The sequence below is a fragment of the Ursus americanus genome, chromosome 2 (assembly GCF_024610735.1).
Source record: "Ursus americanus isolate L20-20 chromosome 2, mUrsAme1.1.p, whole genome shotgun sequence".
NCBI classification, from domain to species: Eukaryota; Metazoa; Chordata; class Mammalia; order Carnivora; family Ursidae; genus Ursus; species Ursus americanus.
In genome coordinates, this window is record NC_142128.1 from 41444250 (window position 1) to 41470046 (window position 25797).

Below are 25797 nucleotides of genomic sequence, written 5' to 3' on the forward strand. Positions count from 1 at the left end.
AAGGATCAGTAAAGATATTCAAAAGTGAGCATTTTCACTTTGAGTCCAGTCTCTCGACACGGTGTCATCCGTCCGCGCAGGTCCTTCAATCTCCCGGCAACGCTTCACTGTTTCTGGTGTGCACATCTGCTACCAGACTCACCCCTATTTCACATTTCTATGCCATTGTAATTCCATAATTTATTTCCATTTTTGATTGTTCGCTGCTACTAAATCTAGTACAGCTGATGTTTATAAAGCGAGCTTGTACCCTGCAATCCCACCGAAATCACCCACCGGCTCAAGTAGCTTCCCTGGACGTTCCATCCAGTGTCCACACAGGTGACCCTTCATCTATGAACGCAGGCAGTTTTGCTTCTTCCCTCCCGATCCGGATGCCTTTTCCTTCTTCCTACAGTACCGCACGGACAGGGACCTCCGCCGGCAGCACGAGGAACAGACGTTGAGGGGGGCACGCCGTCTGGCACCACGAAGCCACAGGGGTGTCGTCAATGTACTCTATCCGGTAGAGGATGTCCCACTCTGTTCCCAGCTAGATTTGATCAAAACTGAACGTGGGGTTCGTGTCAGATTAATCAGGGAACTGCAAATAAAATGCCATGGAGATACCACCACCAGAATGGCCACAACCAGACGGACCATACCAAGTATCGGCGAGGATGGGAAGCAATTGGCTCGCGCTCGGCATAGCAGCCCAGGGCACGGCACCTGGAAACCACCGCGACCGCTTTGAAAACAGGTGTGTAACCCGCAGAAACGAAAGCACACGTCCACAGAGAAATCTGCACAGGAACATTCACAGTCGCTTTATTGGTCACATCCAAACACGGGAAACAACCCAAATGATCACAGTGAAAAGATCAGCTGCGGGTTATTCGTACCACGTACCGGCAACGAGACGGAGTAAACTACTGACAGTGCAATAACGTGACGGCTCTCAGAATAGTTACGCTGAGGGAAAGAAACGAGACAAAAAAGACGTATACTGTACGATTCCTTGATACACAATTACTGAAAATGCAAACTGACCTATTGAGACAGAAAGCCGATCAGCGGTGGCCTGGGGACGAAGGTGACGGCCACGTGTCCACCGTGACTGTGGTGACTGTTCTGTTGGCTATACAAATGTCAAAGCTTATTAAATTGTACACTTCAATTATTCACGGTTACTACAACCCATTATATCTCAACAAAGCTGCTTAGAAATGGAATAGGATAGGGGCGCCTGGGTGGCACAGTGGTTAAGCGTCTGCCTTCGGCACAGGGCGTGATCCCGGCGTTCTGGGATCGAGCCCCACATCAGGCTCCTCTGCTGGGAGCCTGCTTCTCCCTCTCCCACTCCCCCTGCTTGTGTTCCCTCTCTCGCTGGCTGTCTCTGTCAAATAAATAAAATCTTAAAAAAAAAAAAAAAAAAGAAATGGAATAGGATAAATGTTTAAGACAATGTCACGGCTACGAATCATCGTTAGAATAACAAACGGGTGACATAAAAAACAACTTCAGAGCCGTGCTGATACCATAACCACAAAGTCCGCAAAAGCCAGCAGGGTGGGGAGACTGCCTTGAAATCAAGCAGCTAAAGCCCTCGTCCTCACAGAGAACCAAAAGTTAGGGTTATTCTGGATTTTGATATTTAGACAAATACCAAATTTTTTTAAGTACAGAGGAACTTCAAATCCAGCAGAAGTGACTCGGGTTAGCCACCGGGGCCTCCCATTTTAGGAGGCATCAGTGCCAACCTGTCAAAGGGGGGGATGGACCTGCTGGCCTTCCAAAACTCCCCGGAGCCAGGAGCCAGGTAAGCACTGCTTCCGGGACAGGGACGTGTCAGGCGGGCCAGCCCCCCTCCGTGCGCCATCCCTGCCTCCTTGACGTTAGACTGAAGTACTCTCGGCGATGACCCAGCAATCCCACTGCTGGACATGTGTCTGTAGGGAAGGAAAGCCCTACGCCAAGGACACAGCTGCACCACACACTCACCGCAGCCAAGACATGGAAACAGCGAAACGTCCACGGACAGATGAACAGATACAGAAAATGTGGTTCACACACGCACACACGAGGATGACGTGCGGCGATGGGGGTGCTGACGCTCTCACAACACATCTGTGCATCCAGTCGCCGCCCTACACGGGGTCATGTGTGGATCCCACGTCACTGAGCCGGGAGGAAGAACCACACGCGAGCCCTCTCTGGGCGCACCCCCTCCTGAGCTCTGAATCTCGTGTGCACACGGGGACGGCCGCCCTCCGGTCTGAGGAGGTGGCCAGCGTCCCTGACCCGAAGGACCGTGCCGGGGACGGCGGAGAAACACAGGCTTCCAGCACACACGCTGGCCCCGTGCTGGCTCTGCTGTCCCGGGGCCCTCGGGTTGTTCCGGGGCAGTGGGAATGAGAACACCCACGTCTGCGTGGCAAACAGCAAGCCTGAAGACACGGGTCGTTACACTGCCACTGGGGCTGCTAAGGCCACAACTCAGAGCGCCAAGTCCAGTCAGTACTTTCTGATCCAGTCTGTTCTTTTTCATTGATTCTAAAAATGCTTTAAGGGGCACCTGGGGGGCTCAGTGGGTATCTGCCTTCGGCTCAGGTCATGCTCCCAGGGTCCTGGGCTCGAGCCCCACGTCGGGCTCCGCACTCAGCAGGGAGTCTGCTGCTCCCCCTGCTCGTGCTCTCAAATAAGTAAATAAAATATTTGAAAAATAAATAAGTTAAATAAAAATCAGTAAATAAAATAAATACAACAGGTCAAGTCGAAAGCCACGTGTGAGTGCGCTGAGGCCCCATGCGGTGATGTGCCCTGCCCGGGCCATGCCACGGTTACCAGGAGCCCGTGGATCTCTGGCACTCTGCGGCTCTGTGGTACCTCAGTCCCTCTGGGTACTTGCTGGTGGCACTTTCCGTGGCACCTGGAACCTCTCGTGGGGCCGTCCCAGAAGACGAGACCCTCAGACCCCAATCCTGCCTCCCACACAAACAGGCCCTTCTCCTGCGTGGCCCGGGCCAACCTCTGCAGGATGTGGCAGCCCAGGTGGGAGACCGAGCAGGGCCCACAGCCCCCAGGACGCCCCCAGCCCTTCAGAGCCCACGCCAGCCGCGTTGGCATCCAGGAAATGAGACACGTCCAGCGGAGTGTGTGCTCAGGGGGTTTATTAGCACCCACACAGGGGAGCCCTGGGCTAAGGGTGTCCAGACGGGAGCCAGGCCGCACAGACTGACGGCCGTGGCACCGGGGACCCCCTTTGCCTTCAGTCTCCTCCTGAAGAGGCAGGGCGGTCCTCTGCACAAAGAAACAAGGTCCCCAGGGGTGTCCTGACTTGTCTGACATCGGCCGGACCCCATAAACCTATCCCTCTGTGCGCTCCCCACCTCAGGCAGCGTCAGAGACCCCGCGTCCAGCAGAAGCGAGGCGCCCGGTGCTCCTGGGACCTGGCGCTAGAGTCTGGAGTGGACAAAGGCCACCAGGTCCTCCAGCTGTTCCTCCAGGCGCTGCTCGTCCCCATGGTTCTCAACGACCCAATCGAAGGCCCCAAAGTTGTCCAGGCCACACTCTGACTCAGCATCGTCCACCCCTGTGCAGGAGGCATGGAGAGGTCAGGCCGCGTCCATGTGGGAGGACGCCGGGCATGGAGGCCTGCTGGCCCCAGATGGAGCCGCCCCCTCCCGGCCTCCCTTCTGCCACCAGAGAGCCACCTGCACCCACCCCACAGCGACCTGAGCCCCCCGAGTGTCCACTGACTCTGCCCTTCACTGGTCACTAGCCACAGAGGGTAGACGGGTCTTCTGAGACCACAGACAACCCAGCGGGGCAGGCGGCTCTCATTTTTTGTGAAGCCTTTGATTCTATCCTCTGGGGAGGCGTCTCCCGGCCAGGTTTACGGACCGTGGTGTGAGATTGCGCATACAAAACTCCAGCAAAGGCCCGGCCCATGGTAGACACCCAGGGGATGGCAGCCATACAGAGGGGTGCCCGCTGGGTCCCAGGACCTTAGGCACAAGAGAAGCCAAAGGGCAGGTCCCAGGCTTGCCCACCCCACACAGACACGCTGCTCATCAAACACCTGGAAAGCAGAGGGGAAGGACCCAGCGGCAGGTCCCATTGGCCTAGAGAAGACAGCCCAGGCAAGGGCACCAGGCCAAGGTCGGGGGGAGCCATCAGCCCCAAGGACACCCTCCCCCACCTGACTCCAGTCTCTAATCTGGGACAGTCCTGAGCCCCAGGCCCCAGATCCCCTGTTACACTCCCTCACTCAGTCCCCCACAGCCTGCCAGGAAGAGAGCAGACGGAGAGCGTGGGAGCGGGTGGCCGGGGACAAAGGCTGTGCACAGCTCACCTGCAGTAAACACCCAGCCCCGTTGCTGTCGGCTCTGCTCCAAGGCCACCACGCGCACCGTCTGTGTCAAAGCCCCATAGGCCTCCCGAAACCACTGGATGTCCGAAACCCTCCGTGTGTCACTCACCAGCTGCAGGAAAGAGCACAGGCAGGTGACCAACAGGACACAGGGCAGAGGGACAGGGCCCTGGGGTGGCGGGAAGACCCGGTCCCCCTCCACACAAGCAGGTACACAGGGCTGGGATGCCGAACCCAGACAGGTGTTGCCCCCTCCCCCAGGGCCACCCACTGTCCCCCCACTTTGCAGGCCACCCTCCAGGCTGCCGCAGCCCGCACTGCCCACATGGCTCTTCCACAGACACGCCACGTTCTGGGGTTACTGCTGAGCTGAAGAAGAGGCCTCAGGCTTGGAGGTCAGATCAGCGGGTCCAACACACTCGTTTTACAGATGAACATACTGAGGCCAGAAACGAAGATGCTCTAACTGGCCCCACCTCCCCAGCACGGTCTAAAACCTGAGTCTGATTTTGTCAGGCCACTGCCCTAAACCTCTCAGAGGCCTCCCATCATTCTAAGAAAATCCAAAGTCTATGCCCAGCTTCCAAGGCCCTACACAATCTGATACCTACTTCCCATAATATTCCCCAATTCCCTCCACCGCACCCAGCTGGTCTCCTGTCTCTCAAACACGCCAACCACGTCCTCCTCGGGGATGGAGGAGAAGCACAGGCCAGGCTCCCGCACGGGTGGACATCTCTTCCCCGGTGTCCCTCCTATGGGAGGCTTCCTACCCCCTGGCTCTCCTCCTGCCCCCTTGGGCCAGATACGCATGTACCCTCCTCTAAGCAGTAAGGACCCCTGAAATGGCCACTATCTACTAGGCTGTCCGTGGTCGGTGTCTCCCTCCCTGGAGTGCGCTCCACGACGGAAGGACTTGGTGTCACTCCCAGCAGCACCCCGCGGCACTCAGGAGCACGCGTTCCCGAACCAGCGAAGCAGTGATGAGGCCAGCAGCTGCTCGTGATGCTGACATGTTCACTCCCCAACAACTACATACGTGTCATAGCAAACACCTGTGTGTGGGTGCTCGGCCGGCGTGGGGAGCAGCACGGACCTGGTGCTCAGGCCCTCAGAGCCCAGGCTAGGGGGAGAGAGAGGCGCCAAACGGGCAGCTTCCCGCACAGCAGTGCGATCGGCGCTCAGCAGTGACACAGAACTTCCGGTTCTCTCCCCACACCTTTCCTGGCTCAGAAAACAACAACTCCATCTGTCCGGCCGCTCAGAACCAAACCCTTGGTACTGCCTCCCGCCTCACACCACGCAGCCAGCCCACCCGTGGTCCACAGCCTGTGCACAGCCTGCCTTGTCCCCACATCTAAGCGGAGCCCCTCCGCCCCGCTGGAAAGACCCACGCCCTGGCCTCTGATTCCTCTCCTGCCCCCTCCCGACAGCCACGCCTCTCCTGGGCACAGGTGCCTCCAATAAGCCCCGCCCCACTCTTCCACAGCACCTGCCTCACCTCCTGCCACTTGCCCCCCCACCCACGAATACCCGCTTGCCTCAGTCCCTCACCTCCTGCAGGCCTGCTCAAATGCCGTCACAGCCCTGCTTTGTTTTGGCCCCTTAGTATTTACCCCCACCTGACATATTCTATGTTTGTTTAGGGCCTCCCTCCCTCCAGCCCCAGTTATACCGTAAATGCCCTGAGAGCAGGAACTTCCTTGTATGTTTGCACTGATGTACCCCCAAATCACCGGGAGCCGGGCTGGGTATGTGGAGAGAATACTGGCCGCCAGTGTTCCAACCAGGAGGTCGGAAAGGGGTGAGGTGCTATGGGAGCACCGCACAGCAAGCATCACTTAAGGCTCGGGTATCAGGGAAGGCTTCCTGGTGGAGGTGGCATGGAAGCCGAACTAGAGTGAACCCGGTGAAGAGGGAAAGAAGCAGTGTCTCCAGCAGGCAGAACACTCACAAAGGCCCTGACTCCAGAAGGAGCCTGACTTGAGGAACGAAGAGAAGGTCCCTGCATAAGGAGCAGGGAGGCTAACAGGGCAGCAGGACCTGATCACTCGAGGCCTAGAAGTCTGCGTTACGGTTTCAGTGTGGTTCAACAGAACAACAGACGAAGGTTCTCAACAGAGCAGTGACCTGTCTTGGATTGTTCCTGGCTGCTGGGTGGTGAAGGGACCGTAGGGGATGAGAGCGGAAGCCAGGACCAGGGCAGGAGCTGAGACTGTCAGTTTGACTCCGCGGGAGAGAAAGGCAGTGAAGACGTGGATGGAGAAAGCGAGAGACCAAAGGCCGTGCCCGAGCCCACTCACCCAAACGGGCTGGAAGACGCCCTCCACAACCTTCCTGCAGAAGAAGCCTGGGTCGACCTGGCGCTTCTCCTCCCCCCAGCGGATCATGTCGCTCCGATAGGCCTCCTTGTAGGCGCTGGCGTCCAGGAGTCTCTGCAAGTCCAGGCCGTGCTCCTGCCCAAAGCACACAGTGTCTGCACCGCCAGCCTCCGCCTCACCGGTCTCTCCTGAAACAGGGCAAGGGCCATCCCCACCCTCACCCCCACCCCCACCCCTCCCCCTCCCACCCCTGCAGGGGTGATGCAAGGACTAGGAGGCTGCCACCAAGACCGAGGTCTGCAGGGAAAGGATGCTAGAAACTGAGAAATCCCAAAGAGCAGCAGATGGAAGAAAAGCTCAGGGTAATCCAGAATTGTTTCGGTTTGTCTTTAAAATGTGTGATGTGGTTTTTCTCTTTTGCAACAGCTTTACCTCCCCAATTACTTCTGGCTTAAGCGAATCCCGAAATTAGTCTGCATCCCCTGGGCACAGGCTTAGCCTTCAACCACAGTGAGAAACCTGAAAACGGTGCATGCCTCGTCCTCCCCCAGCCCCTCCGGCATCGTCTGCTCCAGGCTTCCCTGTCTCCCTCCTATCCCCCCACCCCCAAGTTCCTGGCTCCTCGGCGGAAACAGCATCACTCCATCTGGCTCCAGGCACTCCTGGGGCAGGAGGGGCTACTCAGACCATCCTGGCTAGCCTTCCCTTCCCCAGGGACACTGAGGACAGGAGGGGTCCTCCCAGGGGGCCCCGGAGCAGAAAGGGGTCTGAAACTCGTCACTCAGGGCAGCATCCAGCTCCTCTCCTAACTCACTGCAGCTAGACCTTCTTGGACTCAGTTTCTTCATCTGCAAACGGAAGGCCGTGACCCCGCAGGTCCAGTCACCTTCCCGTGCCCTGCTCCAAGGTGAGGCCAGCAGCCACCTCCTTTGGTAAACTAGCTCCCCGTGTACTCCTGAGCGCAGGGGAGGAGTGGCCACCAGGAGCCTTATGTTCTGCTTTTCAATTATATTTCCCATTGTGACTTAAGAAAACAATGCATTAACATTTCATTTTGGACGGTTTTTAAAGTAGGCTCCATACCCAACATGGGGCTTGAACTCTCAACTGATTGAGTCTCAGGCTCCACCCACTAAGCCAAACAGGCACTGTGATTGGTTTTTAAATGGGAATGGGAGTCGTAGGGATTAGGCTGGCCTATCAGTTACCTACTGAGGTTTTAAAATGCCAACTCCTGATGCTCCTGGGGGGCTCAGTAGGTGAAGCGTCTGCTTCAGCTCAGGTCATGATCCCAGGGTCCTGGGATCGAGCCCTGTGCCACATCACCCCCGCTTCTTGTGCTCTTTCTCTCTCTCTCTCAGGCCATCTCAAATAAATAACATTCTTTAAAAAATGCAAAACTCTTGGGGCGCCTGGGTGGCACAGCGGTTAAACATCTGCCTTCAGCTCAGGGCGTGATCCCGGCGTTGTGGGATCGAGCCCCACATCAGGCTCTTCCACTATGAGCCTGCTTCTTCCTCTCCCACTCCCCCTGCTTGTGTTCCCTCTCGCTGGCTGTCTCTATCTCTGTCGAATAAATAAATAAAAAATCTTTAAAAAAAAAAAAAATGCAAAACTCTTGCCCACTGCCCCCCTGACCCCCATGCCAGCCTGGCGCATAGGTCTGGAGTAGGGGCTAATTTGGGAACTCTGGAAGTAGAACAGTGGTTTCCAAACTGCTCCTTGGAGCCCTGGGGTTCTCGGAAGTGCCCAGGCCCCAGTGGGTAGGCTCGGCACCTCCTCCTCCCCCTCTGTCCCCCTGCCCCTCCCCCCATCAGAGTCCCTCCCGGTCTGTCTACTAGATAGAAGGAATTTCTTCATCCAACTTCATCTGGGAAAATTTCCCACTAAAAAAATTTTTAAATTCCTGCACTTGTTCTCCCCAGGACCCCCCCCCCCAGGCTGCCATCCTATGAATGGGCCTGTTTAGCTGGTGGGAGAAGATCAAATGGTACAGAATACTGCCCATGGATAGAGGACTGATGCATGGAAGGAGGAACACAAATTCATTCTGTGTGGCCCCAGAACCCCAAACTCAGGCCAACTGACCAGGGGGCCGTGAGCACAGGTCCCTGGACAGAAGCACTCAGAAGTCAAGGGCAGAAATGTAAGCAACGAACGCTCCTCACAGTGTGGGAAGCTGGTCTCACCCTCCTGTCTGAATGCTGAGGCTCTAAGAGGTCCCATTTATTTTTTTACAATCTCTTTTTTAATCCACATGGTTCAAAATTCAGAAGATACATCTTTGTTTACAGTGAAAGATCTCTCTCCCACCACTGCTCCCCTTCCTGGAGGCAGCCAATGACACAGTCCCCGATGTACCCTGCCCTGGCTTCTCACATGCCAAGCACCCCATAAATACTTGTTACGTGGCTGAAAATATAAGCAAATACATTTATGATCGTTCTCCATTTTTATACAAATGCAGCGTTCTCTGTGCGGGGCTCTATATCTTGCTTTTCCACTTAATGATATATCTTGATGCCCCAGGGGATTCAACGTCTAAGGGAAGAATTCCAGACCCTCACTAATAACCCGGCCTCAGAGCTGGCAACTCATTTCTCCAGCCTTTGCTGGACACACTTCCCTGAACACACTCTGGGGAGGTGGCCAGAAGCTTAAGGTGAAAATGCCCAAAAGGCCGAGCCACAGAAAAGCGAGAGCTGGCCACCACTCTGCCGACCGTGGTCGTAGGGACCGTGGTCGTGACGACAGCCAACACAGCAGCCGAAGGCAGTTAGCTGGCACCTTCCGACCCACCTGATGCCACAGACCCACCACCTACCTGAGCGTACTGTTCCTTGAGTGGACCAGAGAGCCGGAGGACGGCACAGACATCCTCGCCGAGCCTGAAGGACAGGGAGAGCCAAACCCGGTTAACCTAGTTTCCAGGCCCCCGACAAGTCCAGAGCATTGAGGTCCCCTTTCCTTTTTTTCTTTCTTTCTTTCCTTCTTTCTTTTTTTTTTTTTTTTTTTTTTCTGTTTTTTTCAGTAGGCTCCTAGGGGCTTGAACTCATGACCCTGAGATCAAGAGCCAGTCACAGGCACCCCTCTCAGATCGCATTTCTACTACAGTATCTCTGTAACTTGTCACATCTCCTCCTCCCAGACCCTGACTCTTCACCTAGAAAGCGGGGATAGCACTTTATGTTCCATCTCCTACAGGATTATTAGAAAACAGGAATGTGCAAACAGTCCTGAGGCTAACAAGTAAGACAAACATGATTAGGATTATGCGGGCAATGTTCCCTGGATGAGGTTACTGGGGGCCCTCAGCCTCGGTCTCCACAAACGTGGTCACCACAACGTAAATCACTCATTCTTTCCCTTGTTCAACATACTCCATCAGCCATTCGTGGGGTGCAGAATTTGGACCCGGGTACCACACGGCTCCTGCCCTGCCCTTGAGATGCTCACGGGCTCTCTTCAACACAGACCCAGTGAGATAGGCGCTCTTACCTCCACCACCCAGAGGAGGGACCTGAGGGTGCAAACCCACGCACCCAAAGGAACGCAGTAAATACTGATGCCAAACCGCGAAAATGAAAATAACAGCCACCACTCCGCTCCTGTGTCTTTACTAGGTGCCAAGAACTGTTGTAAGCTCTTGCATGCATTACTCCTGCAATCCTTACAAGCGCCTATTATGACCCCATTTCACAGATGACAAGAGATGCCAATGGGTAAGAATCGCGCAAGACCACAAACGAGTAGGTGGAGAGTCAGGCTGTGAACCCCAGGGGTGCAGCTGCACAGACTGCTTCCGGCCACTATTTGACTCTTGTGTGGCGGCAAGGAGAAACGCAGCCAAGGGTCCCTGGTGGAAGCCCCCTAAGACCTTGTCGAGCCCCCCCCCCAATCCGGCAGAACTGCTCCCACCCACAGCACCTCGCTGAGACAGAACACTGAGGCCGGGAGCTAGAGCCGAGGGGACGCACTCCTGGGAGCCGGACGAAAGCATAATCTGAGTCCTGGATCTGGGGATCCCTTTGTGGCCCTGGCAGGATGGGGGCTGGTTTCTACTACTGCCTAGTACCCCAACCCGGCGCCTGACGAAGGGGTCCTGGGGTTTGATGGACTCCCGCCCTGCAGGCTCCACGAAGCCGGGCGGCCGCCCCTGCACCCGTCACCTGCTCCGGGACGCCCGCGGACGCCACCCCGAGCCCAGCCCTCGCGCCACCTGGCTCCCCTCCGCCCCGCAGACACCTGCTCCGCAGCGCCTCAGCCACGAAGTCCTTCCCGGACTTCCTCTTCCCGCTAACCAGCAGCACCAGGCGCGGGACGCCTCCCCGCGGAGCCATAAAGCCACCTCCCCGCCGCCGTGCAGGATCCCGCCCGCGCTTGGACCCACCGGGGCAGCGACCGCGCAGCCGCAGAGAGGGCCGTCCGCGGACACGCCCCCCGCCGCCGCACGCCGACGGAGGGCGTGGCTCCGCCGGAAGGGCGCTCCCTCACGGAGCTCCCTTGGCACGGCCGCCCCGCCCAAAGCCTGACGTCACCCGGACACAACCATTCTCCTTCTAGGGGGTGACGCCTTGAAATGCCCGGAGGTGAGCCTCACGTTGCGTGCCACGCAACCCTGCAAATACTAGGGGGAAAGAGCAAACGCGATCACGCTGAACAGGTCTTCAAGCCTGCGTCCTTGTGTGAGCATTGAAGCGCACGTGCTAAAGAGACCCCGTCGGTGCCCCGCGGTGAACGTGGGTCCTCCCGGAGGGGCTGGAAGCTGTGGCGCCAGGGGCGTGTCAGTGACGTCACGCGGGAGGGGCGGGCCGCGTGGGTTTGCTGGCACCCGAGCTGGCGCGGGAGCTGCCGCGGGCGGGTGCGCGGGCTGGAGGGGGTGGGAAGGAGCTGGCCCTGGCGCGCTGGCGTCGGTGCAATGCGCTGAAGGGGCTTGGGAGCCAGCCCGGGCCAGACGACCCCGTGTTATCCGGAGTCCGGTCCGCAGCCAGGAGATGCGGGGGTCCCTCCGCTCCCCGAAAGCCCGCAGCAGGGTCGGCCCAGAGCAGTGAGCGCCGTCGCCCTTAGCTAGGACTCGTGGGCCTGCATGTCTGAGCTTGTCCGCTACTGCGAGCCGCGAAGTCCGTCAGGGAAGAGGGGCGGCGTGGGCACCTGCTGCGGAGAACCCGAGACCGAGAAGCCAAGCAGAGATGGGCACGGCCGGATGCGGACAGGACGGGCTTCGGGAAGGTCCTGTGTTTGGTTTGGTTTTGTGGCCACTCTGCAATTACCGCACTCATCCGTGCGCTCAGAAGGCAGCACACAGTGGGGCTTTAATCCAGCTCGGACGCTTCTCCGGATCTTCAGCGACTCACTCTGAGCTCATCGTTGATAACGCCCGTCTCACAGGGCTGCAGTGAGAAGGAAATGAGAAAAATACAGTAGGTCAATTCTCCAGCATCATCCAGATGTGGAGCTGCTCTTTATTCTGAGCACTCTGTGGTTTTAGAATTCAACATGGGATCCGATTTTCCAGCACACCTTCAGTACGCATTTATTCCGAGCTCCACAGAAAGCTCAAATCCCTCTTCCATCACTAGAAAGGACTCAGGACTCCGCCCCAAGTCCTTCCTTCACCTGACCCAAATCACACTCGTGCCTCTCCCGTCCCTGCTGTCAGGAGCTCCCGAGAATTCCCAATAGTGATCAGAAATCTCCTAACCGCTTCTGCGAGTACCCCTCCTGCCCCCTGCCCCAACTGCATCTCACTGTGCCCACTGCCCTCCACCCTCATATCTCAGCACAGACTTCATGTCTGCGGCCTCCCTCCTTCCCATTTCAGCTTCCTGCCCTTTATTCCCTTGTCTCTTGGAAAACTCTGGCCCCTGCAAGGCTCCTAACCACCTGGCTGGGCAGCCTTTTCACTCATTAGTGCCCACAGCCAGCGATCCCAAGACTCCTTCCCACTCACTGCAGCTTGGCCACTGGCTCCTGTCACCACTCCCCATGGCCTCATTGCCTGCATGGTGACCCTTGACCTCAGATGGCCAGAGGGTTCTTCCTCCTCCTCAGACACCAGCTCCCATGGAATACCCTGGGCCTTGTGGTCACCCGAAGCCGTTCGGCCTGCGGAGTCACACACTCAGGCGCTCTGCTCTCCAAGGCCACTCGCACACCTACTCCCCAGAGCCGTGCTTCCCTTGCAGGGACACCGCTAGCCCTTGAAACTTTGTGCTCCTCTGCTCTTCCTTCCTGCCACAACCAAAAGAATTCAAATTTAAGTTAGTATGCATGAAAAGCCTTTGAAAGCCGTACCGCTCTGCCCAAACAGAGGCACTCCTCAGGTGGATGGCCGGGTCTGCAGGCCGGGGTGCTGCTGAGGGTAAGGCAGCAAAGAGGGGAGGGGCGGGATGGTCTGGTAGAAGCACAGATGAGCCAGGAAGGCGTGGCCGGAGTTCTTGGGAGATGCCGGACCACGCTGCCTCATGGGGGTTGCAGAAGACGAGGCTTGAAGAAGCCAGTGCCGGCCTCGGACTACAGAGAAGTGGCCCCAGGACTCAGGAACACAAGCACCCCGGAGAGTCACCCCTCACTAAAAAGGCAGACCTTTTTTTTTTTTAAGATTTTATTTATTTGTCAGAGAGAGAGGGAGAGAGCACAAGCAGGGGGAGCGGCAGACAGAGGGAGAGGCAGACTCCCCGTGGAGCGGGTGGAGCCCCATGCGATGCAGGATGCCAGACTCCATCCCAGGACCCTGGGATCATGACCCGAGAGGAAGGCAGATGCTTCACGAACTGAGCCACCCAGGCGTCCCCTACACAAGATTTTTTTAAAGATTCATCATTTAGAGAACTATTTTTGTTCTTCTGTTAGAAGATTGTGCACTGAATGTCAGCTTTGGAGCTGGGGAACTGACCCCACATCCATGGCCACTGAAAGTAATTTACTGATTTCATTCCACATTTTTTTAGTGACACAGGTTGGTTTTTATTTTATTAAAGGAGGTGAACAGACTGGCCTCAGAGTCAGGAGCTGTGAGCGGAGGAGCAGAGCTTGCGTGGCTCCGGTGCTGGCGGTTTCCCAGCCCGGGCAGCCTCGGCAGGCCACCCGGGGAGCCGCTTCCCTGTGCTTCTCCCCAGCGCCACACTCACGCTTGCCAAGCACAGCGGTGATGCCAGCCCGGGGGCCCAGGGACCTGCTGCGCGTACAACTGTTGGACAGGTGACTGAGTTTTCAGCCCGAGTGGATAAGAGGGGCAGCCTGTTGCTGGGCGGGCCTCATGCCACGGTTTCTGTCACTGCCTGCCCCCACAGGCTGCCTCAGCCAGGGCCCAAGGCTGCCGTCTAGATCAGCAAGCATGGTCTGCGTGGCCCACAGGTGACGGACCTTCCGAAGGGGGCTGATGCTTTCCTCTCCACAGTACCTGACTTCGGTTCCTGTCTGCCCTGCCCCAGCCTGACAACCGCCCCTCTGACTGTGGACAGGGTCTCAGTGACGACCTCAGGGGACAAGTCACTCCCCTCAGGCTCAGTAAGGTTAAGTGACAGTGGTCAGAACTTCTCCAAGGGGCCCTGCCTTGAAGGGAATGGGGAGAGGGGACACACACATGTCTGGAGTAGTGGGTGACCTGCTGGGAGGCTGGCTCTCTCCATCTCCCATATCCTGCAAAGTCCAGCCCCGCTGCTTCCCCCTTTCCACCCCACCCCTGTGACACCAGCTCCTCCTTTCCCTGCACTGCAGGGGGACGTGATCACCCACCTGTACCAGGGCTGGGAAGCTGGAGTCCTCGACACCCCCTCCACTGTCCCCTGGCCTAGGCCCATCCAAGGAGGGCCCACTCTAATGCATGGTCCAAGTCAGGCCTGCGTTACCCCCTCCTGGGCTGTTGGCTGGCACCTCCTAACTACCCCCGTTTCACAGCTGGTCCCTTCCACCAGGGACACAGCACCTACGTGCACCTTCCTTCATACAGGTGCCCTGCCCCTAATGCCCTCGGTGGCACCCTCCCCCCTCCCCCCAGCAAACCTCCTCCGTGGCCTTGCAGGTGGGCTTGTGGGAGAATCCTGAACCGTCACCTAAACCGTCTGGCCGCCAGGCTGCTCCCCTTCTCTCTTGTTCGCCCTGATTTAGCAGTTTCTGAGACAGCCAGCTCAGCACTGCTACTCTCCAAGCGGGTAAGAAGGGGGGGCTTGGGGGCTCTTCCCAGCCTCCCTGAGTTTGTCATGCAAATGAAGGAAATGGGCCCTGGAAAAGAAGCAGAGAAGCCAAAAGCACCCAGACCCTCTGGGAAGCCAGGGAGGCCAGGCTGTGCCCCCTCCCCAGGATGAGGAACCTGGCCTCCCTTCTAGCCTGAATCCCAGCTCTGGAAGCCCAAGCTGACCGGTCAAGCTGTGAAGCAGCGTAAATTCTGAGCACCTGGGTTAGACCAGGAACGGGAACAGGCTGACACAGGCCAGCCTATCCAGGGTCCTCCCAACCACGCTCCACAAGACTCGTTTCCTGACGACCGCCAGCCCCAGTCACTGACCCTCTGCCTGGGAGGAGCCTTCCTTAGGTCTAACGAGTCCCTCCTGCCGGAGAACGCAGCTCCGCTGGGCGCCACGTTAACACGCCCTCTTACCCCAGACCTCATAGCCGCGGACTGGCGCGCTCCGGGTTCAGGCCCCTGCCCCCAGCCCCCTCCCATGAGCCCACTGACTTATAGCCCTTTAGCAGCCAGCGGGCCCCACCCCGCGAAGCACCTGCCATCCACCCCAGCCCCGCCCTGGAACCCGCAGGCCCTCTCCCCTGCCCGAAGTCACACCGCATCATGTGGCTCCGGTGCCGGCGGTTTCCCAGCCCGGGCAGCCTCGGCAGGCCACCCGGGGAGACAGACACACGCCCGGGGGACGTCCAGGGCAATCAAGGGGGCTCGTCGGGAACGACTTCCTAAGGAGGAGCCCAACGGGGTCTGGGATCTGGGAGCGCGCAGGCCGGGCGGGGCAGGGTCCGCAGTTAGGGCACTAAGTGGTGGGGGAGGCGAGGTCTACAGCAAACGTGGAGGCACGGCGCCACCTAGTGGCTCCCGGCGCACCCAACCCAGAAGCCTGGGGGGGCCGCCTCCCTCCTCCACACCCTAGACTGACAGCTTTTGAGTGCCAAACACTGAACAGGCATTGTGCTTACATTGCTTTATTTAATCTCTCCCCAGCCATCCAATCCGCTATTTTGAGGATCAGAAACCCAAGGCTCCCGGGGAAGAATGTACCCAGACCACACCCCAAAGCCCATGCTCACTTTCTCCATCTCCCAGAGCGGCCCCAAGGTGGGTGCAAGCAGAGTGGGGAGTGCCAGTCCCAAGGGCCCATCGTGGCTGGGAGGGTGGCGTGGGGGACAAGGTGGGTGTGGGGGCCCCTGTGCTCCAATACCACCCTGGTGACAGAGCCCCCACCCCACCCCACAGCTCCAACAGCACTGAACTGGGGTCTGAGACTACAGTTCACACGGGAGGTGCAGCCACGTGAGAAGCAAGGAGTAAAAAGGGGGCTTCACCCCCCTCCACAGGGGACGGCTGCTTCCACATCTAACAAAACCCCAGGGAAAGTCCCCGTGCTGGGCCTCCAGCCAGCAACCCCAGTCCCACCCCAAGCGCACAGGTCCGTGTGTGGAGCCAAGGGCCCACCGTGGGGGGCACGCACACACGGGAAGATGAGAGCTGTGGCTGCAGAATGAGAATTCCGCCGCCCCCCCCCCCCCCCAGTCACAGCCCGCAGTTGCACATATTTGCAGAGACAGAAGGCAGGAAGATCGCTAAGGCCTTTTCCCAGCAGCCGTGGCATCAGTGATTCCGCTCCCCTTGGGCCAGAGGAGACGAAGACTCCATGGTCCCCGGGGCCAGGGGACACCAGGCCTCAGCCCCTCCCCGGGTTCCGCAAGTGTCTGTCCTTCTTCCCTGACCTGTGGGGGACACAGGGTGGGGGCAGGAAGAGATCTTCAGAGGACGATGCTGTGCAATGAGAAGGGACCAGACCACTACCCCAGGATGAAGTCCCCAGTCAGGGTGGCAGGAAGGCGAAGGAACCCTCTTACCCCCCGGACGCTGCAGGTCTGAGTGGGACAGAACAACTTGAGAGGAAAAATCCCCCCTGGCCCAGGAGGGGCCGCCCAGACTAACATGGGGTGAACACGGGCAGCTCCCCGACCTCCCAGAAGACAGGCAAGTCTCCAGATGCTGCTCCAAGGGGAGCCAGCTGGGTGTTGAAACTGGCTGAAACAGACCCCTCCTCAGGGCCCCTGCTCCTTCGGTCACCCCCCCTCCACCCCCGGGCCCAGCCGCCCACCTCTTCTTCAGTGCTTTGTCTCCAAAAAAGTGGCTAAAGATGAAACTCTCAAAATCATCCACCTCGTCATCATCACCAGTCTGTCTCACAGCCACCTCCTCCAGGCTGTCCTCCAAGGCATCCACAAAGTCCCGGAAGCGCAGGCGGTCGTGGCGGAAGATGCCGTCCTCGCCGAAGTAAGCAGGCGAGAGGGGCAGCTCCTTGGTCAGCTGCCCGGCCCAGGGCAGCCGCGCCAAGTAAGTCGTCAGCAGAGAGGCCAGCTCCTGATGCCGCACCGGGACCAGCTCCACACCAAAGGCCAGACCCTCCTGCCGGGCACACTCGTGCACGCCTGAGCAGCCCTGGGGCGCCCGGTACTTGTGCCTCGACAGCCCTGCCCACAGTGGCAGGGGCTCATGCCCGTCTTTAGCCCCCTCTTTCCACTGAGGGTGCTTCTGCCTGTCCGCGGAGGAGCGCGGGCTCCCACTCTTCCTAGGGGGCTCCTTGGGGCCCTGTCGCTTGCCATCCTTCTTGCTGCCCCGCTCCCCCTCCCGTGGCTTACCCTCCTCCTTCCCCCTCCCAGCCAGCTCCCTGTCCTCCTCACCCTGCCAGCTCTTCTTTCTTTCCCTGCCAGACCCCTCCTTCTTGTGCTTCCAGGGCTCAGCGCTGTGGTCCCCCGGCCCATCCCGCCACTTCTCCTTTCCACTCCCTTCCCTGGAACTCTGGAAGCGGGCCTCTGAGGCATTGGCACGGACCCCAGGGTGCTGGCCCCATTTCTCCAGGCCCTGTAGCTTCTGGGCCAGTCTGTGGCCCAGCTCGGTCAGGCCAGCACGCGCTGGGTCCCCTCGGCCCGCGCCCCTCAAGCTCTGCTCCAGGTCCTGCTGCACAGACCCCAGCAGCTGTCGCTGCCTCTCCAGCTCTTGCCTCAAGGCCCGGGCCTCAGCCTCTAGCCGTTCCTTCTGCTCCAGGAAGCCAGGCCCTGGCTCCTGCTCCCTGGGGCCTCGCTCCTCGGCGACCCTGCCACCCTGAGGGCCCGTGCCCCAGCCGGAGCACACCCCGTCAGGGCCCCGGACGCAGTCCGCCTCCAGCCCCTGCAGCCGGGCCCGCAGCTGCTGTAGCTCTGACTGCAGGGCGCGCTGGGAGGACTCGCCCCGCCGCAGGGCCCCGCGCAGCCGGGCGTTCTCCTCTGCCAGCTCTTGGGGCTGCTGCATCAGGCTCTGAAGCTCCTCCTTCTGAGCCTGGGGTGGAAGGGGCCACAGGAGGTCCTGTCAGGGCCGGCCCAGGGCCTCCTACCCCCTCCCGGGGCCTGGCCACTCAGAGAGTTTGGTTCTTCTCCTCCTTGCCCCCCACAACCTGCCCCAGAGCCTGGGACCCCCAAATTCCCTCACAGACCTCGGCTCCCGTGTCCTACAAGCACACACTTCGATTCACCTGAGATGAGCCAAATGTGGCCCTCCCTGCCCTTCCCGCCTCCCCCGCCCGGAACAGAGAGTGTTAAGTGATCACGCGCTGCCCTCCCTTGGAGCCCAGGCAGGTTCTCGCATTGCGCCAGGCAAACCAGAGCCACCAGTCGGCGTGGGCGAGCCTCGGGCAACGGGCACGGGGACCTGGGCCTGGGCCTGGGCTTGGGCGGGAGGAGTGTGAACAGGCTCTCCAGGGGCCGAGAGGGCTGAGGTGGGGGTGAGCAAAGACAGCTCCGGGGTAGGACACGAGGCCGGCACCTGGCTGAGGGGGCGCCCTCCCGCACGTGCGCACCTGCAGCTGGGCCTGCAGCAGCCGGATGTCCTGGTTCTCCTTGGCCAGTCTGTCCAGCAGCAGGGCCATGCTCTGCAGGCTGGGGACACTGTCAGAGGGTCCCGGGGCCCCATCCTGAGGGCAAAGGAGCCAGTGATGCCCTCCTGCCCCACGGCCCTGGCGGCCCTGGATCTCCCCAGCAGGCCCCGCCCCGCTCTGGGCACACGGGAGCATACCTGCCCATCCCCCGCAGCGTCCCGCACCTCCGTATCCAACCCCGTGTCCGGGAAGACCTGTTCCACTTCCTCCACGGGCCCTACAGGAGGGCCAAGTCCTGCACTGCCCCAGCGCACACCAGACCCCTCCCCTGCCCACTCCCTCCCCTCCACACATGCACGCAGTCGCCCTCCTGCCCCGGACCTGGACCCCACAGCCAAGACGGCCAGCAGGGAAGGGGCCCAGTGTCCACACGAACAGCCAAAAGGTCAATCACTGAGTCACGGATGGCCAGCCCCAGCACCCCGACGTCCACCCCAGAGAACTGCGCCCAGCAGCCTCCCTCAGGGCCCAGCAGGGACAAGCCAGGCCCCGTCCCCACTCACCACTGTCCCACTCCAACAGACCACCTGAGATGGAGACAGTGCAGTGTGGTGAGGCCCACAGAGGACGGGGTAGGGGGCAAGGGGGGGGGCTGCGGTGTAGCAGGCAGGGCCCCAGCAGGGGAGGTGCCACTCACCAGAGCAGAGGAAGATCCCCAGGCCCAGCAGAACCAGGGCCCCAAGGAGGCACAAGTTGAGGGAGATGCCCAGCTCCCAGCCTGCACCCTCGCCTCTGGCCTGGTCCTCCAGGCCCAGGGTCCCCACAGGCTGAGGGGCGCTAGGCTCCCGCCCCCGCCGTCTCCGCAGACCCTCCACGTCCATGTCAGTGTCGTCCTCGCTGCTGGAGCAGCGGGTCTCCTCCCTGGACCACGCTGGAGCAAGGGACGCGGACAAGGCAGTGAGGGAACCGGAGAACGACGCAGGCAGAGACCGCAGGCGGGGACGCGTGGGGACCCTGGCACATCCACCTGAGCAGCTGTGACTGCCCCGCCCAGGTGAGTGGGGGGCACCAGCCTTTGGATCTGCAAACTCAAGGAGCAGCCCTACCCTCAATCAGCCCCCTTCCTCCCCCACGTGCCTCACCTCAAGCTCCCTTGGCAGCTCCCGTCCGCCTGGCCACTGCCTCTCGGGCCCTCCTGGCTCTTCCTGGCCTAAAGGTGGGAGTGCTTGGGGGACTGGCCATCTCACTGCACGCTGTCACCCCCCACCGCCGACTTCCTAGCCCCCAGCCAGTAGCTCCTGACCTGGATGACTGCCTGTTGTCACCGGGGACCAAACTCTCAGCACACTGTCCTCCACGCTGGTTCTCTTCTGGGGTCCGGCCCCCGCCCCACCCCCACACAGAGAAAGCACCACTGCTACCGTCTGGCTGCCTAAGCCCTCCCTGTTCACCTCACACCCAGACAACTTGACACCACGTGCCTCGAATCTGCACTTGTCCCCTACGTGGCCCCAGCCTCTCCCTCCACCTGTCACCCCTCAACACACACGGGTTCATATGCTGCTCCTTAGCGCAGGACAGGTGGCCCTATCCCTTTGCAGATGCTACAGCCTTGGCCCGGAACATTCTCTTCCTCCGACCCCACTGACCCAGAGCCTGCTGTCTCTCAAGGCTGCGCTCCACATCCCCTCCAGTGTGAACCGTTCCCCAAGCGCACCCGCCCCCTCACCCTTCCCTCAACCTGCCCCCCCCCCGCCCCCGCTCTGAACCGCCCTCCCCCTCCGAGGGGCGCCGTAATTCTGGCTCTTCCTCCTGCTCTCTTGGTCTGACTTGCATTTTGGCTCAGACAATACTGCCTCTCACAGAGGCCGTGCAGCACCCCCCTCCCTCGTCTCCTGGGCCAGCGGACACATGACGGGGACTCGGGACGACAGCTGAATCTAGACGCACGAGGAGAGGCAGCCCCGCAGCAGAGGGGAGAGAGTCCAGCAGACCCAGGCCCTGCCGCTTACCAGCGATGTGGCCTTGGTCACATCTCGTAACCTCTCTGAGCCTCAGGGATCTCAGGACTAGTGGTGAGGACTCACTGACGCAGCGTGAGGGGACCATGAAGCCGCTAAGGCCTAGGGCCTGGACCAGAGCCATGCTCGGCAGCGAGCACTCGGCCCCCGTTCCTTCCAGAAGGAGAATAAAGAGGGGCACATCTCACCTGCGCTGGGCGATGAAGGCAGGCTACCTGGGGGGCTCTGATCCTCCGGGTCCTCTGTGTCCGGCCCCAGGCCTGCCGCCACGGAGGCCTCGTCCGAGTCTCCCTGGACCAGTGTGTCTCCCGGGCCAAGGGGCCCCCCAGTACAGCCATTGCCTTCCAGGTCATCCTGAGCAGACACGGCCATGAGCACTCCAGGCCCCTCCCTGCTGCCCTCCCCCAGCCACTGAGGGTCCTCACCTCAGCCTCAGTCTTCTCTGGCAGAATGGGACCAGACTGGGCGCTTTCGCCCTGGAAAACGGTCTCTGTGGAGGAAGGAAGACCCAGGAAAAACACCACTGACCTTTCCACACAGCCCTCTGGCTCCTGCAGGCCCTACCAGGCCGGACCGGCAGGAAAACACCAGGACAGGACGCGGCAGGAAGGGTTTAGACCACGACCAACCCAGGAAATACGACGGACCAAACCCCCTTTCCCGGAGGAAATGGGCCCCCACCCCCCGGGAGCCCTGTTACCTCCTCCGTCCTCAGCCCCAGCTAACTCTCCCACAGCTGTCTTGGAGGGGCTCCCGAGGGCCTGGGGAGCACTCTCCAGTTCTGCGTCCACCGTGGATTCCGGGCCCAGGGTCTCCACGGGCAGGCTCTGGGGGAAGGGGTGCAGGCAGAAGGCTGCTGCAGAGGGAGCACAGCAGGACGAGTCCAGGGGCACGGGGGGCTCTGCTGGGGTCCCCGGGCCCCGCCGCACGGCTCGGCGACCCCCACCCACATCTCACAAAAATCTACTACACGCAGTGGTGAGCTGAGGCAAGGTGGGTGGCGGGCGTCGGCTGGACGTGGGGTTGGGCCGTTCCCTAATCTCACTTGCTGCTGTGCAGAACCTTCCGGGGCTGTTTCTGTTCAGTGAAAAAGTGCCACTGGACCGAGACACTATATGACACACAAACCTGGTGCCCCCATCCTCACCCCCCCAACAGAAGCCGGCTGAAGCCTGGGTCTCCCCACCCCCACCAATGAAACCTGGCGACTGCCTGGACAGCAAGAGGACGAAGCCCCCGGGTGCCTAAGGGTCAACGGCACGTCCCCCTCTGCTTCCCTGTGGCTGTCCACACCACGGGCCGCCCTCCTCACCTGCATCTCCCAGGCTTTTCCCAGCCTCTCCCCCTGCCCCACATGCCCCTCTCCTGGCAGCCGCTGGCCGAACACAACTCACCCCAGCCCCACCCAGGCTCTCCCTCCCTGCGCATCCCTCCTCGGCAGGCCGGCCACCTGCTCCCCCGTCCAGGGCTCCTGCCACCCCTCCAAGAATCATTCTCCACCTGAGTATGTTCTTTGCAATTTCCAATTTCTCTCGTGGCCACCCCTATAAGCCAGGGATCACGACCCCCTTTTTACAGGGGAGGACAGAGAGGTAAAATGTCCAGCAGTCAGCAAAGGCCCCCACAGGAGGCCAGGGCTCTGGAAGAGAGTGTCTGTCCCTCTCCTCTGCCCTTGTGCCCCAGGCCCTGTGCCCCCCCCAGCACCTCCCCGAGGCCAGCTTCCTCACTCCCACCCCTTCCCTCCTCCCCTCCCAGCAGTGCTAACACACCAAGTTGCAAGGGCTCAGGGCCCTTGATGACCCCCTCCTCCCTTCTCAGTGGCTTTGGGGACACCGGAGTTCACTGGCTTCCTGCCCTGCCAACCACCAGCTACACCCCAGGACCTTCAAAATGCTCCCCTGTTCACCCCACCCACAGGGTGGCTGGCCCTGTGCCAGGGCAACGACTGTCCTGAGTCGCTTCCACCCAAAGCCCTTCTGTGAGTCCCCCTCAGGAAGACGCCCGCCTGCCTGGGTCTTTGGGGGTTCCCAGGCTCCGTCCCGGCTTCATTCCAACACAGTCTAGCCCACTTCGCCACCTCATCCCGTGGACTGCCTCAGTCTCCCTCAGAATGGCTTTCCTGTTGTTGCCCCAGACCCCCTGCTCACGCCAGTCCCCTACTTCTTGCAGGTGACCCCATGGTACCCTTCTTTCAAGACCCAGTCCAAGTCCCGCCACCTGACTCCTGGGGCCTGATCTCCCTCCTCCTGCCCCTGGAGCTCCCCTAGCAGCCGGCAGGAGGTGATGCAGGTGACCGTAGGCACCAAGGAAGGGCACAGACCCAGGAGCAGCCCAGGCCTGCAGGGACCTCTCTTCCGGGGGTTCCCAGGCCTGCTGTCCCTACCTCCGAGCCGGCAAGCACCCAGCTGTTGTCAGAGTCTGGGCAGGAAGCCATAGCTGCTGAGGACCCTGAAGCTGCCGTCGCTGCCGCCTGCGGAGAAAAGCGCTCTTCAGAACCCCAGTTCCCTTCAGCAAAGGCAGGATGCAGAGAGCAGCCTTGGCTGGGTCCCCAGGGCCAGGCGGCAGCTTCCAAAACCAACCCTCTAGCCCTACCACCTCAACTGTTCTGGGCAGTAGCAGCCTTGCAAAAGCAAAACCTGCCAACAGCCACAGGGCAGTGTACCCCTCCCAGGGACCAAAGGGGCCTTGGGAGACTGGGCTGACCCCAAAAGGTCAAAGCACGGGGCTGGAAAGGCTCTGGGGGCCAACCAGGCCAGGCCCTCAGATTAGAGTCAGGGAAGATGAAGGCCATACAGGTTGGCTAACTCGACTTTGCCGAGGATGAGCAGCTGAGGAGAGGAGCGAGGAAAGTAACCACCCCAGGCTCTCCCACCATCACCACCTCCCCAGCCAGGGACCAGAAGACAGGACTCCTGCCCACCCTCCCAGCCAGCACCAGCCCTATACACGGTCTGGTTCAGGGATCCCCAGCACTGGCCGCACACGAGAATTCCCTTGGAGTCTGATTCAACTGGTCTCAGGGTCAGGCTCAGGCCTGGGTCTTTTTTAAACCCTCCCAGACAGTCCCCGTGTGCAGCCAGGCCTGAGGAGAACAGGCAGAGCTTAGCTCCATCCGAACGTGCCCTTAGTAAAACTCCTTGTCATGTGGACGCTCCACTCTAAACCCTGTTTCCCTTCTCTGCAGTCCGCAGAGTTTCATCTCGGGGAACGTGAAGGCCATGGGGAAAGGCTTTCATGACAACTCTGTTATAAAGACGTCACAGTTTGCAAAGCAGCAGACAGCACGGCTGTGGGCCTGCCCCTCACTGATCCACTCTGACTCGGCAGGATCGGGGTTAGGGTTAGGGTTAGGCAAGGGGGAGATGAGCCATCCCCTCAAGTCTTGGACTGTGGTCCTTCGGATGATAAGTGACTGTTTCCTGAGGGGCCAAAAGGGCGGCAAGTGGAAAGGGCTCGGTAAGCACACCCCAGGAAGGGAAGGGAGGCTTGGGAAGAAGTATGGCAGTATGACACCCCCACGCGGCCCCCTTCTGTTTGAGCTGGTGCAAGTCCTCCTGCACGGGGCCCTAATGACCTGTGGCCCTTCGAGATCCACGGCTGGGAAGGACAGCTCACGGTGTCTTCCCCAACACCCATGCCTCCCTGGCACTAACAGCACCCACAGGACGCCCTGGCCAGCTTCTGCCAGCATCCCCTGAGCGGCCGCCCCCGCCCCATACACACTGGGCTAGCGGCCGCCCCCCACACACACACACTGGGCTGTCATTGTCTCCCCGTCCCCAGCCGCTGCGTGTGACTGCTAACAGGTGGTGGCAGGAAGGAAGTGGCAGCAGCCTGGGCTGCAGTCCCTGTTTATCCCTGGCTGTGTACCGCCTGCTCCGGTCCTCCAGAACCAGGCACCATGGCAACCCGGGTGATGTCAGACCCACCGTCTCCATGGAAACCAGCTACGGTATCTGGGTCAACAAGACCCAAAAGGAGACAGTCTGGAACCCCTGCCCTCAGGGTCCCGAACTCGGCTACCTCTCTCTCGCGGCTGAGTTCACCCGAGACTCCACAAGCTAGCCCCGTTCTCCCCCGCCAGCATCTCTTTGCCTTATTAGGAAGTTCCTTCCTCGGTCTAACCTCCACCCCTCCCCGCGCTGTTTCCAGATCTCTTTCTCGCCGACCTCTCCGCCTCCACCCCCTCCCCACCCAGGCAGGATCCAACAAAAACACACTTTCGGGCTTGTCGGCACTTCTGCTATTTCTAAAAGACAGCTAAAGGGGGAGCTCTCCCCCTCTGACTGGCGAAACTCAGCCCCTCCGAGTGGCTCCCCAAACCTCCAGAGCAGAGGAGCCCCCGCCCGCGGCACCCGCGCCGGTTCCCGTCTCGAGGACGGCCGCCCAGGGCGCCCCCCCCCCCGCCCCGGCCCAGCAGCGACGCGCAGCGCCCGGGTCCCCGGCGGAGCGCACGCCCGGCTGCGCGCCCCGGTCCCGCGGGGGGTCCGGGGGGCCCCCGCCCCGAAGGGCCTCACCTGAGCGCGTCTTCGGTCTTCGGCCGACCTGTTGCTGCCGCCGCGGGTTTACGGTCCCGCAGGGAGGGAGGGAAGCTCACGTGACTGGGACTGGCCAATGGAAGGTCAACTTCCCTGAGGGGGCGGAAACTTTCGGCCAATAAGAGCTGGCGTTGAGAGGCAGGGCTGGCGAGGAGGACCTGCACCGGCCCGAACCCCGGCCCACGTCCCCGGGGCGGACTGGGCTCGCAGCAAACTGCATTTGGGGAGACCTCCCCTCCTCCCCCGGCGTCTAGACAGTTTCTAGAGGGAAGACCCAACTGAAAGGGAGAGGGGCGCACCTCCCGAGACAGCAGGGCCAAGGGGCAAGGTCGACCGTAGGACAGGCAGACACAGCTGCAGGATGGGGGAGGGGACACGGTCAGCCGCTGGTTGGAAATAGCTCTCCTGCCGTTCTCACCCAGCTCCGGTGCAAAGGATGCCACTGCTACGCTTCTAAAAGGGGAGGCTGTGGGGGTCTGGGAAGCGTCCCCAAATGAAATCTGCTAGACCAAGGGC

At 60.4% G+C, this 25797-nt stretch overlaps 2 protein-coding genes across 4 annotated transcripts; both read right to left on the bottom strand.

Annotated features, from left to right (window-relative positions):
• Nucleotides 1-3129: 3129 nt before the first annotated feature.
• On the bottom strand, nt 3130-25327 carry PMVK (phosphomevalonate kinase). Of its 2 annotated transcripts, XM_045784224.2 has the most exons (6): nt 25261-25327; nt 11824-12062; nt 9497-9560; nt 6655-6807; nt 4334-4463; nt 3130-3571 (listed from the first exon to the last, which is right to left on the bottom strand). In XM_045784224.2, exons 2-6 carry the CDS (start codon nt 11949-11951, stop codon nt 3435-3437), a joined length of 612 nt encoding a protein of 203 aa, XP_045640180.1. In that variant the 5' UTR covers nt 11952-12062; nt 25261-25327; the 3' UTR covers nt 3130-3434. The 2 variants fall into 2 exon arrangements, with proteins under 2 accessions (XP_045640180.1, XP_045640181.1); XM_045784225.2 differs by lacking the exons at nt 11824-12062; nt 25261-25327 and adding an exon at nt 10918-11079.
• PBXIP1 (PBX homeobox interacting protein 1) lies at nt 15807-25375 on the bottom strand. 2 transcript variants are annotated; one of them, XM_045784129.2, is made up of 11 exons: nt 25261-25375; nt 23127-23213; nt 21444-21570; nt 21169-21233; nt 20932-21097; nt 19420-19653; nt 19286-19309; nt 18920-18999; nt 18705-18818; nt 16971-18187; nt 15807-16587 (listed from the first exon to the last, which is right to left on the bottom strand). In XM_045784129.2, the coding sequence occupies exons 2-11, from the start codon at nt 23175-23177 to the stop codon at nt 16542-16544; spliced, it is 2124 nt and encodes a 707-aa protein (XP_045640085.2). In that variant the 5' UTR covers nt 23178-23213; nt 25261-25375; the 3' UTR covers nt 15807-16541. The 2 variants fall into 2 exon arrangements, with proteins under 2 accessions (XP_045640085.2, XP_045640086.2); XM_045784130.2 differs by lacking the exon at nt 19286-19309.
• Nucleotides 25376-25797: the final 422 nt, after the last annotated feature.